Source organism: Cygnus atratus, chromosome 26 (genome assembly GCF_013377495.2).
Source record: "Cygnus atratus isolate AKBS03 ecotype Queensland, Australia chromosome 26, CAtr_DNAZoo_HiC_assembly, whole genome shotgun sequence".
Classification (NCBI taxonomy): Eukaryota; Metazoa; Chordata; class Aves; order Anseriformes; family Anatidae; genus Cygnus; species Cygnus atratus.
This window is the reverse complement of record NC_066387.1, coordinates 4,563,526-4,576,729: the sequence shown is the minus strand read 5'-3', so window position 1 is coordinate 4,576,729 and position 13,204 is coordinate 4,563,526. Positions and strand designations below refer to the sequence as shown.

Sequence of the window (13,204 nt, the reverse complement as noted above, 5' to 3'; positions counted from 1 at the left end):
CCCTGCAGCACCCGGTGGCCCAGGACCACGCACCGGGTCCGTCTGGTACTCGCGGCTGTAGAGCTCGTGGCAGTTGTTGAAGATGTACTCGTAGGTGGAGTTGAGGCAGGCTTTCACGCAGTCCTTCACCACCTGGCTGGCTCGGGGCGGGCTCTGCAGCTCCTGGACCTGCGTGGGGAGGCAGCGGGGCTGTGGGCAGGGCCGGCAGCCGGGGAGCCCGGGCTCCAAAGCTGCAAATCCCGAGAGGGCAAATACCTTCATCCGGAAAAAGGTGATGCTGGTCAGCAAATCCACCGTGGACTTGAGGTCCTGCAGCCGCTCGGGACTGCTGGCAGGGAAGTTATTCTGGGGGAGAAAAAAGAAGAGTTGGTGGCAAAAGAAGAGTTGCTGACAGAACTCTTGCTGGGGGGAGGTGAAAGCAGACCTTATTAAACATTAAAATGACTAAAACTGAGGCTCGGCAGTGCCTTACCCGGTACATGGAGAGGTCGATGCGCAGTGAGTTGTGCAGCTGGTCGAGGAGTTTGACGAACCGCTCTTTCTGCGGAGAAACGCCCCGGGGCCAGGTGAATGGGGGGATGGAAGCGGGGGCCGCCCCCCTCCCTGCTGCGCCTGCCTCTGTGCCCCAGCCCGCTCGTCCCTGTCCTGCCACCCTGCCTCCCCTCCTGCCTCCATCCCTGCCTTCCTTCCCTAGTGCTGCCACCCTGTGCCTGGGTGCTGGGGTGCCCACGGAGCAGCCCGTGCTCTCCGGTGACCGGGGCTCGGTGGCAGCTCTCGGTGGCTCCAGGGCACGCGTGGCCCCTGCAGAGTGGGGACCCCTCGGTGCAGGACCGAGAGGCAGGAGCATGCATCCCCTCAGCTCTTGCTGTGCCGGAGGGGGACGGGGGGACCCCTGCCCTGCCCGCTCAGATGCCTCCAAGCCTGGGCTCGAGGCAGGAGCAAGGAGGGGGCTGCAGCATCGCACCTCCAGGCTGCGCAGCCCCGGGAACGAAGCCTTCGGAGAGCTCAGGAAAAAAGGGCATGGGGAGAGCAGCTGTGCTGTTGGGGCTGCGTTTGCCCAGCTTTGGGTCTGAGCTGCTTCAAGACAAAGCAAGGCCGCTGGAGACAAAGAGCGTTGTTGGACAAAGCAGGAGGTGGGTGCTCTGAGGGCTCCTTGCTTCCCTGCCCAGGCTGCTCGGAGGGGAAATGCCGTGGGCTGATGGTCTTTGGGGATGAGAGGCTTTAACTCAGCTCCCAACCACTTAGCACAGGGTGAAGGGATGCGAACCTCACATCGGGTTGCAAATCAGGCATCTGAGATGGAGGCAAAACAACTGGGAGGCACTTTGCCGTGCCCCTGTGCTGGGGGGGGGGGGGGGGCGAGTTGCACACCCCCACGTCGGCTGTGATGGAGCCGGGGCTGTCCCAGGACCCGGCATCCCCCTGCCTCCAAGTGGGGCCGGGGACGAGTCCCACGTCCACCTGGCCGCAGCTCGGCCGAGCCCGCAGCCTGCGCTGGCGCCCGCAAACCTTCGGAGCGCCGGAGACGGCAACAGCCCCCGGCACCGAGCGGCTGCAGCGCGCTTAAAACCGGACACGCTGGCACTCGGGGATAAAGCGACACGGCCGGGCACTTTAGGACCCAGCCTTAGGCTCTCTAAAAAAAGAGAAAGAAACAAGTTTTTAAAACCCTCCACGTCAGAGAAAAGGTTTGTCGTGTGGTCTCCTCCTTCCGCACGGCCCTGCGGCACGGCTCGCTCGGCTCTCACTATCCCGTCCCTCGCTACCCAGCGCTTCACCCTAACCGGGGCTGGGCTCCGACCCCGCAGCGCCCGCGTGCACCCAGGGGAGACGCGGGGGCAGCTGGGGTGAGAGCGCAGCCCCCTCCTCACCCGCATCCCCACGGGCGCACCCAGTCCCGGTGCAAACTCAGCCCCTTTCAGCGAGGCACCCATGGGTGCTGGCACAGCCGGGCGAGTTTGCGGCGGTCTGGGCTCGCACCCGACGCGTGCAGGGCTGCGCAAAGCTCCCGGCCAGCTTTGGCACTGAGGGTGCACGGCGTGTTGCCATCCCAGCCAGCCCTGACTTCAAGCCAGCTTTCACCATAATAATTTTGGGAGCGAATTTAGGCCTTCTCCTAGGAAGGTGGTGGCTCATTTTCTTCCCCCAAAAATGGGAGAGGGATGAATCTGGGGGCAAGCAGGGGCCAATACCCGCTGCCCAGCTGCCGTTGGGTGGGGAGCTGCCTTGCACGGCCCTTTTCGCCCCCTTTTCGCCCCCCACCCCATCCCCAGAGAAAAGAGAAGAAGAAGGAAGGAGTGTTTACGCACCATCGGACTTACCCCGAAATTGGAAGCGGCAAAGCGGTCGGAGGCCGAGACGTTGGTGGAGGCGGTGGTGTGGGCGTAGTAGGCGTTGATGTTGGCGAGCAGGGTGCTCATCACCGCCGGCACCCCCGGGCACATGTACTTGGAGGAGAGGCAGGCAAAATGCCTGGCGGGGAGAGGAGGGAGGTGAGGGCGCTGGGTGCCGCGGGGCTCGGGGTGCTCATGGAGAAGGTGGCGAGCACACGCGTGCGGGGTGGGTGTGTGTCCCCATGGTGAGGGTGGGAGCACAAACAGCAGCGGGAGGGGAGGACAAGGCTCAGGCTTGGTGTGACACCAGGGGCAAGGAACTCACGTCATGGCCTGGTAGATGGACTCCACCCCGTAGCGCATGGCAAACTCATCCACGATCTCCTGCGCCGTCTCGTCAAAGTACACCTTCCAGGCATCATCCCCCTTGGCGTCGGGGATCTTCACCACGCCGTTGTTTTGCAAATCCGTCACAAAGTGGAAAAGGTTCTGGGGGCACACACGCGAGTCCCATCAGGTCCCCGGGGCCGGCGGTGGCATGGCGGGGACCAGTGCGTTGTGCTGTGGAGATGTGGTCCGTGCGTGGCTCACCTCGTGCAGGCACGTGTACTGCACGTGGTAGGGAGCCACCTTCTCCTCGCCCTTGATCTCCACACTGATGTGCAGCCGGATGGCTCCCGACACGGCCGACTTGTCCGTCCGCTTGTCTGGGGGGGCACAGAGAGCGGGGTGAGGAGTGAGCCCCCCCGGAGCTGCTCTGCTCACCCCCATCCTGTAACAGCCCCATCGCGGAGGGTCCAGAGTACAAAGCAACCAAGGCATCACAGAGAGGGATGCAGCTGGATCCTCAGGTACTACAGGGACGGGGCCCCTCTCTGTGCCTCAGTTTCCCTGAGTGACTCCATGCAAACACTTGATCCTGATATCAAATGATATCAAATGATAATGACCCCACACCAACAAGCCAAAAGCTCCCTTTGCAAAAGGGCGGTGGCACATGGACAGCTGCTTACCGAGGTTGTACCAGACGTCCATCTCCCCGCTCAGCGTCCGCACCTCAATGATCGTCTGGCCCAGGAAGTCGTCAGACTCCCTCTTGAAGCGCTGCTTGACGCGGGACTTGATGTCGTCGTCTTCGTCCCAGACGCGGACCTTGATGCGGTCGGAGGAGTTATGGCACTCGCTGGGGGAGAGAGGCGGCAAGTCCCGGGGTGAGCAGGGAAACCCGGCCTCCGGTTCCCCAAACCAGGCCTAGGGACAGCCCTGGCACCCAGCAGCCCCCTTTGTCCTCAGCTGGGGCAGGTCCCTGCCGTCCACCACCCAAACGGCCAGGGAGGGGCTGAAAGGGCTGGGGGCCAACTTACAAATGGAAATTCTCCTCCCAGACCGGGTTGAGATTGCCGTAGATAGTTTTAGTCCTTTTTTTTGTCTTTCCAACTTGGACGGTAACGTATGGGTCACTGGAGCCCGTCTTATCCTTTGCTTGCAGGCCCTGGGCACAAACGACTGGCACGGCACGACACATACACCCATCCACGCCAGGCACACGTGTGGCATAGTGGAGAGAACAGAGAGCAAAGTCAGTGCTGTGGCCACACCGAGGTCCCCATGAGGAGCACCCGATGTCACCCCAGTGTTGCCCCACAGAGCCCCAGGGACCAAAGCCACTCTGCAGGACACGGAGGGCTGGCGCACGAAGCGTGCTTGTGCATGGGGACAGCCACATCTGCAGGGACAAGAGGTGTGCGGAGGGACAGCGTGGCTCATGGAGCACGTCTCCACTCTCGCCCCAAATGCTCTGGCTCTTAGAGGGATCAGCCAGGGGCAGCAGGAGCTGTGCCCGCAGGGACACCCCGTGCAGGGCCGCAGGGTCCCCGCAGCATGGGGCGCCAGGCGTGGCCGGTGCCCACCCGTGATGCTGATCTTGGCCGACCACTTGGAGGTGCCGTCCAGGACGCTCTGCTTCACCGCCTTCATCTGCTGCGTGTGCATGGTCTTGGTGACCCCAAACACCTCCTGGATCAGCTCGAAGATCTCCGGCTTGTTGCGCTCCCGGATCTTCATGCGGTCTTTGAGCACCATGATGATGTTCTGGGTCCGGTCCTCTGCTCCATGCTTGGAGCTCTTCTCCGCTGCCCCTGGGAGAGGACAGTGACAGGTGGGATGGGGGGGACAGACAGTGCCTGGGAAAGAGCTGAGACCTCCCCAAGCTCACCACAATGAACAAATTCAAACTTGGAGGGGTTTACACCCTGCCCAGAGCAGCTCTGCCCTGCTCACCGCCTCCCTACGCACGCAGCATGAGACCGGCTCCCAAATCACTGCTAGCTCGCTCCGTGCCACCCCGAGGCGAGAAGGGAGAAGGCCACAGGCGATGGCCCCTTACTCTGCAGGCAGTCGGCGTTGAGCAGGTCCTGGCACTTCTCGTGGCACTTCACGCCGCACTCGGCGCAGCGCATGCCCTGCCGGGCGATGCCCCAGAGCAGCCCCTCGCACTCGTAGCAGTAGGTGGGGGTGGTGGCCGTCCACACCTCGAAGTTGTGGGGCGTCGTGCAGGAGATGGGGTACACTAAGGCTTGCAGGGTCTTCTTGTAAACATGGTTTTTCTGGGCAAGGAAGGGAGAGAGAGGGGGGAGAAGCTCACGCAGAGCCCCCAACCACAGGTGTTGGGCCACCCGAAGTGTCACCGCTGGATGGGGACGAGCTCAGCAGCATGTAGAGCAGGCACAGGACAAATGCCACTGTCCCCAAACGTGTCTGTGAGCACGGTGGCTGCATTGTTATTGCCAGAGGAGGATGGAGCGTGGACCCCGCGTCCCCGTCACTGTCACCGCCCCACACCCCATCCCGCCTGGCACCTACCAGCTCCTCGTTGTTTAAGGTGCTTGACGCCAGCGCGGATGTGATTCCTGCTTTCCTGGACTGGACCAAGGACTGTGGGAAAGAAACAGAGACCCCAGATCCAGCACGGCCCCTCGCCGTGGGTCCGAGACCCCCAGGACTGGGGTGGGGGCACTCACCATTGCCTGCAGGCAGCCAGGGCCAGCGAGGAGGGAATTAAAGGCCGTTATTAGGAGCCATTTCACAGCAGAACGAGTGTCCCCGCTTTGTCCCCTGCCAAATCCCACCAGGACAAGGCAGCAGCCCCCACCTCCTCCCTCCCACAGTGCCCACCCCACTGCCACCCGCAACCCAGCATCCCGAAACCCCGACACCGACACAGCACAGCAGAAGCATCAGCAGGTGCCCTGAGCGGGCTGGGGACAAGGGCAGCGGGGGGGAGCAGCGGGGTGGGATGGGGCAGGGGGCTGGGGACAGGACGGAGACACCCTGGAGGTGGAGGAAAAAGGTGAAGGGCACCTAATTCTGGGCACAACAGGTGTCTGGTTTCCAAAATCGCTGTCTTTTGTCACCAGAGGTGACAGTAGGGGGACCCTGTGCATTGCAGGGGCTGGATGGGACTGCGGTGCCCAGCGAGGGGATGGCACAGCCCATCACGATGCTGGGGAGGAGAGCACGGGCTCCAAAACCCAGCACTCCTGCAGCACACGGGTCCATCTGCTTGGCACCGTCACCACCCGAGCCCTGGGGACCACGGGTGGGTGGGACAGGAGGGGACTGGGGACACGTCCGTGCTCTTGTGGCACCAGCAAAACTCAGGAAACCAGACGCCTCGGGCTGATGCTTGGTGTCGGGACCCTGCAGCTCCGTTAAAGAGAAGCACCCTTGGGTGGGGAGAGCCCGGCCACGCTGCCCTCGCAGCCCCCAACCGCGGTCCTGGGCCAGGAGACCCCAAATCAGCCCGGGACCCCCCCCCCCCACCACCATCAGGAGCAGAGGCTGCTCGGCGGGGCCAGCCGGCAGCACCCAAGGGTGCTCTCCCTTTAACCCCTCGGCCCGCGCTCACCAGATCGCTGACTAGAGGGAGAGATTTGCGTCCGGGCTTAATGTCGGGCATGCTGTTAATGCAGCGCAGAAACCTTACCGCCGCCCCCCTGCAGCCGGGGGCGGCCAAGCCAGGCCGGAGGAGAGAGAACAGAGAACACAAGGCATGTTAGAGGCAGCCGGGGAGCGGGGCGCGGGCGGCGCGGTCCAGCGGGAGCGAAGCCGGCGGCTGTGGGGTGCAAGGCGTTACGGGAGGAACCTCACCAAATCGCTAACTAAGGGGATGGGTTTTCGCTTGCGTATGTCCGGCATGCTGTCTATAATGATCAGCCCGCCGCCAGGCCTGCAAGAGAGAGGAGAGTCAGCGGGGAAGGGGAAACTGAGGCAGGAGGGGACCCCCACGCTCCTGGGTAGCAACAGAGCCCCACCGGGGCTGGGCTGGAAGGCGCAGGGAAGGGGGTGCTGCTGGAAAGCTGCGGCTTGCCCCATGTTGAGCCGGTTTGCTGCAGTGGTGCAGAGGGAAATGGAGTGAAAAACAGCCTTTGGGGGCTTTTCAGTGCGGAGCAGGGCTGCCGGTGAGGGCATGGTGGGGGCTCGGGGTGCCCTGTGGCATCGCTCAGGTCCCGGACAGCAGGAGGGATGCGGGAGCTGCTGCCCGGCTCTGTCCCCCCTGTCCCACTCACCTCCCTTGGCGGTGCCTCTTTGGGGACACAGCAGCAGCCAGGGACATCTCCAAAAGTACCAAACGACCATCTTCCAGCCCAAAAACCCGGCCCCCAGCTCATGGGGCCAACTGCCCCACAGCTCTCCCCAGCCCCACAAAGCACTCATCCCATCCTACAGCTGGCAGGAGGGGCCAGCCCCACGCTCCCCAGGTACTCACCCGCCTTTGAACCACAGCGATTTAGCTTCTCCATCGCCTTCCCCGCGGGCCTGCAAAACACAGGGGGGGGCTGTGAGCACCTGGCACCTGGTCCTAAAAGGATGGGGCTCTACAATAGCTTTGAGAGGCTGAGCAGGGTGAGAGGGGGCCAAACGGCCCCGAAAGCTCGGTGGAGGAGTTGGGTGGGGACGGCTGCACCGTGCAGAACCGCAGCTTTCAGGGAGTGGGAGCAGCGCTCGGAGGCACAGCAGAGCTGGAGCCGGGGGAGATGGCAGGAAAGGGGGTGTGTGCAGGGACCCCCGGGGAATTTTTTGGGGGGGAAAAAAAGGAGGAAAGAGCCAATTCTTCCTCCCTCCCGGGGCAATCCCTGCACACACACACGCACACGGGGAAGGCACGCACGGAGCGGGGCCAGTTCCTTTCGGACATGCTTACCTGCAGGCAGGCTACAGCCCTCCCCTGCGGGCAGGGGAGACGCGGGCGCAAGGGCCATGGTGGTGGAGAACTGAAAAGAGAAGCGGCAGGGAGGGGGACCGAAGCCCCGTGGGGTGAATCCAGAGCCAAAACAAAAAGAAAAGATGGAGGATGGAGTCTAAAAACAGAACAAAAAAGTGTCAGCGCAACGCAGGGGACGGGGCGGAGGGGCTGGCACCGGCATGCAGCACACACGGGGAAGGTCCTCAGTGCTCCCTGCCCCTCATGGGGCCACCGACGGGCTGGGGACAGCCAGGTCCCCACTGCCCTCGAGGTGCGGGACGCCATGGGGTGGGCGGCAGAGGTGCCAGGCAGGGCTCGCCGTGCCGTGCCGTGCCACAGGGACACTCACCTCCTGCAGCTGCAGGCAGACCTTGTTGAAGGCTCTCAGCCAGTTGGCCTTGGCTCGCGCTTTGGGGTCCTGCACCTCCGCCTCCGCCGGCTCCCTGCAAGGACACACAGCCCACTCACCGCCAGCACGGCACCGGGACGCGGGCACGGACGAGGTTTAGGGATCCAAACGGGTCCTGAGCAAACCTGGCCATGGCAAACGTCACTTTCCTACCAGGGAGGACTGCAGTGGTGGCAAGTCCCAAGGAAAGGGCCCAAGGCAGAGCGAGAAGCCGAAGTCCCCTCGCCCTTAGGGGACCTTGCCCCGGGCACCCAAGGGAGCTGGAGGGCTTCCCACCACACCGGGGCTAGGAGCAGGTGGATGTGCCCAGGGATGAATTTCCAGCCTGGACGTGCTGATGGGGTTGTTTTCCTCCTCTCTTTGTAAAATCCAGACAAGGAGGAAAAGAAGAGAAATGCTCCGAACCTCCCGGGCTCCTGGAGAGCCCGGTGTGAGGTGGCAGCGGGGATGGTGCCTGGATGAGGCCATGGGGAGCTGGGGACACCCTGCGGGACCTCACCCGTGCTTATCGGTGGTCCCCAGTGTGGGACCACGCAGTGGCTGCCCACAGAACGGGCACTGCAGGCAGACCTGAACTGACGGCACCTTTGCCAGGGCTCTAGCCAGCCCTTGTGCCTAAAAAAGACTTTTTTCATGCAAAAAAATCATTGCGCCTTCCTTTAAATCAGAGGTTCCCCAGGTCCAGTCTATAATTTAAACCAAATAAAAGACCAGAAAGCTTCCCCTCTGCGCGGAGCTGTTGTGCTCACCGAACCATGGCAAAACGGGCGCATTCAGAAATTGAAGGCAGCGACCAGCATCTGAATTATCCACGTGCCGTGCCAGGGACTCAACCACCCCCACCTCCTCTGTGCAGCACGGGAGACCACGGCCGAGCTTTCACCAAATTCCCTCCTCTGACCGTGTTGGTGCCCAGCTGCTGGCTGGGGCTCTCCCCAGGCAGGGGGCACAGGTGACAGCAGAGCCACCACAGCTGGTTTGGAGGGTCCAGAGCATCCCCAGTGTCCCCAGCATGGTGCCACCCTGGTGCCACCCCAGGACAAAATCACTCTCCTACCTCTCTGCTGGTTTGGGGGGCTCGGGCTCGGGCTCTCCCTCTGGCAGGGGGGCTTCTTCCCCTCCCCGCTGGGCCTCCGGGGTCTCTTGTGGGACAGAGGTGTCCTTGTCCTCCCTCCTCTCCTCCTTCCTCTCCTCCTTCCTCTCCTGCTGCTGCGGCTTTGCCTGCGGGACCAGCTGGGGCTGCTGGGGCTGCGGGACCTGCTGCTGCTGCTGCTGCGCTTTCTGCGTCGGGGGGTAGGCGTCGTGCTCAGGGGCTTCATAGGGGCCCGGCTCCCGCAGCTCTTCCTCCTCTTCCTCCTCCTCCTTGGGGTAGCCTTCCTCATTCTCGCTGTAGTCCTCGTTGAACTCCTCCTCCTCCTCCTCCAGGTAGAGGTCGTCGTCCTCGTCCTCCTCCCAGCGCGGCGAGTCCTTGCGGTAGCTGACGGAGCTGTGGCAGGAGTGGTAGGAGTCGCCGTCCCGCTCGTCCAGCTCCGAGTCCCGCAGGCTCTCGTTCTCGAAGTCCTCGCTCAGCTGGGAGCTGCCCTGGCTCAGCTCGGCCGACGAGGCGTAGCGGCTGCTCCCCGTGGGGCTGCGGGGCGAGGGGGACAAGGACGGGGTTCCCGTGGGTCCGTGCCACGGCACCGCCTGCCCCGTGCCCCCTCGCCCCCCAAGGACCCCACGGTAGCAGGGCTGGATGGGGTTGGCGTGGCGGGGGCTCCCCTGGGACGTGCCCCTGGGTGGGCACCGGGCTCCTCGTCCTGGCGGTCGAAGGCACGAAGGCACCCAAGGCTGGGACTGGACCCCCAGGCTGGGGTGCTGGGGGGGCCGGACCTTCGTGGCTGTCCCCTGGGCTCACCCCTGCCAAGGGTGGGGGCACAGCGTGGCAGGGTGGCACCCACAGCTGGCTCTGGCCTCCTGCCCCCCCGTCCTGCAAAATCTGCCCCCCAACCCCATCCCCACTCTCCTGCACCCCTCACGGACACCCTCTCCCCACAGACACTGCCCCGGGGTCCCCTCCCCGCTCTTTTTGTGGGGCCAGGCCCTTTCCACCACCCCCTTCCCGCTGCACCCTCCTCTCGCTGCTGCCTGCACCCATGGGTGCAGCAGGGCAGGGGGACTCCTCGCATCCCACAGGTGCTGCTGGGGACAGGGTGGCCCGGTGGCCGCGGGGCTGCGGGGACTCACAGAAGCACACATGCAGACAGGACAGGGACAGGGACATGCCTAGGAAGAGGCCGACACCACGTCTCCAGCCGGGGCTTGGGGTGGGCGAGGGGGGACACGGGAAGGGGTCGGGCAGCGCCCTGGGGGAGGCAGGGAGCCAGCGGGAGGCTGGGGACACGCTGCGGGGAGCGGGGCAATGGGGACACCCAGGGGCACTGGGGACACCCAGGGGCACAGGCATCATCCAGCAACAGGGGGGTTCCTCAGGGAAGGGGGCTTGGGGCACGGGGGTGCAGGAGACACGGCTCGTGCCTGGAAACCCAGCCTGATCCTGGCCCAAGCGGGGCCCCTGGGCAAGTCTCAGGGTCCGAAATCACTGCGAAGGGCTTTTGCCTGGCGAGCTCTAGCAGCATGGGAGGTGGTCGGGGACGCAGGCGGCCTTCGTGTCCCCGCAGCACCGGCTCCCGTGCCGTGATGGGGAGCTGATCGCCGTGCCCCGACACGGGCACATCCCCACCGCCGGCTCCGGCACAGCAGCAAGAGGGGCGAAAATACCCCCCCTCCTCCCCCCCTCGGAGCATCCCAAGGCTGCTCCCGTGCTGGGGGGACCCACGGCGGGGGCGAAGCCGCCCTTGCCGGGACTGGTGTTGGCCTCACCGCGGCTGCAAGGAGCGACCACAGCACTCTGCGACGGCACACGGCACGCGACGAGGACGCAACCCACCTATCCGATAGGTCTAGGGACCGCCTGCTCTCAAGGGAAGGCTGGCGGCTGGTCCGCCTGCTCGACGCGGAAGCGGACTCAGCGTCGTTTGTGGCAGAGTCTACGCTACCGTAGCGTCTGCCGGGGAGGAGAGGAAGACGATGGTCAGCGAGGTCCCGGCGCTGCGCCGCCACCACCCGCCGTGCCCCAGCATCCCCCGCCGCTGCGGGGACGTCGGCTGGGGGGGCTCCGTCCTGGGGACGGGGCTGGCACCTTGTGCTGGCGGGGAGCTGTGACCATGTGGCTCGTCCCCACCTGCCCTATGGCCACGTCTGCGTCCCCGGCTCGCTCGGGGCTTGGGGACGCCGCTGGGGACAGAGGAGCGGGTTGACCCAAGAGAGGTCGAGAACTCCTCTGCGGTCTCCAGCGAGGAGAGGCTCGGGGCCGGCACCGTCCCCCTCCTCTTCCTCACCTCTCCATCGTCCCTCCGTCACCCTTAATGTCCCCAGTGCCACCCCGCTGGCCTCGGCCACCCGCGGGAGGGTGGGAAGAGCAGGCGGCGGGTGGGCACCAGCTGCCGGGGCGCTACCTGATGGGCCGCTGGTCCGAGTAGTCCAGCTCGTAGCTCTGCATGGAGTCGGTGTAGGAGTCGCGGGAGCTCTGCTGCTGGTGCTGCATCGGGTACTGGTGGACCGAGGCGTTGGGCTGCGAGGTGGTGTAGTAGGGCGGGGGGATGCTGTTGCTGGTCTCGCTGCGGTAGTCGCTGTCCCGGTCGTCCACCGTGCTGTCGGGGTCGTCGTCTGCGAGGGGATGCCGTGAGCGGGAGGGGGACACCCTGAAACCACGCGTCCCCACCGCCGCGGGAGGGTGCTGGGAGCAGGATGCGGGAAGGGGCTGGGGGGCTGCGTGGGACCCCTCACAGAGGGGATTTGGGGGCGAGGGGAGGGTGTATGTCCCGTTCCAGGAACATCGGAGGGGGAATAGGACATATGGAAGGTGGGAGAGGAGGACGGGGTGCAAGGACCCCCCTGTGCCCTCAGGATGCTCTGCCACGGAGGCAAAGCCTGAGCTGCTCATTGGCCCCCGGGCAGCCTGAGGGGACAGACCCTCATGTCCCCGCCAGCCCCTGGGGACAATCCTGCCAGGGACAGGGCGCTCGATGTCCCCGTCCTCACCCAGCACAGAGCCACAGTGCGAAGCCACCAGCGGGACCCCAGCCCAGGCCGTGGCAGGGTGAAGGGGACGCACTGGGGACCGTGGGGCTGGAAGGCAAGGAGGGGACGAGATACTCACTCTGCTGCTCTCCCCAGCCAAAATAATTCCAGTTGCCTACAAAGAAAAGGGGCAGAGGAAATAAGGATGGTGGTGGCTCTGGGGTGGCACCGAGCTGGGCTGGGGACAGTGCCAGGGCTGGGCATGGCCCCGGAGTGACTGCAAAGGGGGAAACTGAGGCACGGGTTGGGACAAACCAAGCTGTTACCTGCTGCCCCCCGGGGCCCCCTGCTGGTGCCCCCACTCAGCAGCCCCCCGCCAGCCCCCAGGCTCCTCTTGCCACCCCCATGGCCCCCCTGCCCCTGTCCTCCACGGCTCAGCCCCACTGGGGGGGGGGTCCTACGCAAGGGCAACAAAACACCAGCAGAGAGGGGAGGGACAGAAAATGGGGACAGGGACAGGGTGCGGGGTGAGGTTGAGCCCCCCTTGGGTTGGGGTCCAGCCGCCCCGAGCCCACTGCATGGGGCTGGGGTGGGGGGGACGGGATAAAGGGGTGGGCAGCCCGCCGGGACGGGGCAGCACTTACAGCACTGGGAGCCGTGGACGGGCAGAGGCTTTTCCTGCTCCTCCTGGAAGGTGTACTGGGGGGAGAGCGGGCAGTGAGGGCTGCCCGTGGCCCCCCCAGCCCTGCCCAGCCCAGCCCCGTCCCCCCCACTCACATCGTCCTGGTCCCGCATGGCGTTGAGCTGCTCCAGCTTCTTGGCCCAATACCTCGCCTCCTCCTCGGGGATATCTGGAAGGGGAAAGACCCCGCTGGTTGCTCAGATCCCCCCAAAAAGCAGGCGTGGGGCTGCAGGATTGGACCCCCAGCGTGTGAGGAGCCCCCTCTGCCCCACCCCCACCCCGGAGGAGGGTGCAGCACCCAGGGGTGGCACCGACCCAGCGGCAGCTCGAAGCGGGTGTCGAGGAGGATGCGGTGGAACGTGGGGTCCTTGGTGCCCGAGATCTCGTTGTCGGTCATGATGACCTGCGAGTCCAGCGTCAGCCACTCCCCGGGGCCCTCCTGTGGGGGGGGGGGGGAAAGGGGGGCTCAGGGGGGA

At 65.0% G+C, this 13,204-nt stretch overlaps 1 protein-coding gene across 1 annotated transcript in view; it reads right to left on the bottom strand.

The window, feature by feature from the left end:
• Window positions 1-13,204, bottom strand: part of UNC13A (unc-13 homolog A) — a 29,823-nt gene that overhangs the window by 11,538 nt on the left and 5,081 nt on the right. The window contains exons 5-26 of the mRNA XM_035569692.1: window positions 13,044-13,167; window positions 12,824-12,897; window positions 12,691-12,745; window positions 12,186-12,221; window positions 11,482-11,692; window positions 10,914-11,030; window positions 9,045-9,614; window positions 7,928-8,021; window positions 7,102-7,151; window positions 6,241-6,328; window positions 5,354-5,359; window positions 5,196-5,267; window positions 4,720-4,939; window positions 4,244-4,471; window positions 3,698-3,839; window positions 3,347-3,516; window positions 2,925-3,040; window positions 2,659-2,822; window positions 2,310-2,472; window positions 473-541; window positions 256-345; window positions 34-168 (exon numbers count right to left, since the gene is read on the bottom strand). Coding sequence (XP_035425585.1) covers window positions 34-168; window positions 256-345; window positions 473-541; window positions 2,310-2,472; window positions 2,659-2,822; window positions 2,925-3,040; window positions 3,347-3,516; window positions 3,698-3,839; window positions 4,244-4,471; window positions 4,720-4,939; window positions 5,196-5,267; window positions 5,354-5,359; window positions 6,241-6,328; window positions 7,102-7,151; window positions 7,928-8,021; window positions 9,045-9,614; window positions 10,914-11,030; window positions 11,482-11,692; window positions 12,186-12,221; window positions 12,691-12,745; window positions 12,824-12,897; window positions 13,044-13,167 — 2,994 coding nt within the window. The remainder of the gene's footprint in view (window positions 1-33; window positions 169-255; window positions 346-472; window positions 542-2,309; window positions 2,473-2,658; window positions 2,823-2,924; window positions 3,041-3,346; window positions 3,517-3,697; window positions 3,840-4,243; window positions 4,472-4,719; window positions 4,940-5,195; window positions 5,268-5,353; window positions 5,360-6,240; window positions 6,329-7,101; window positions 7,152-7,927; window positions 8,022-9,044; window positions 9,615-10,913; window positions 11,031-11,481; window positions 11,693-12,185; window positions 12,222-12,690; window positions 12,746-12,823; window positions 12,898-13,043; window positions 13,168-13,204) is intronic.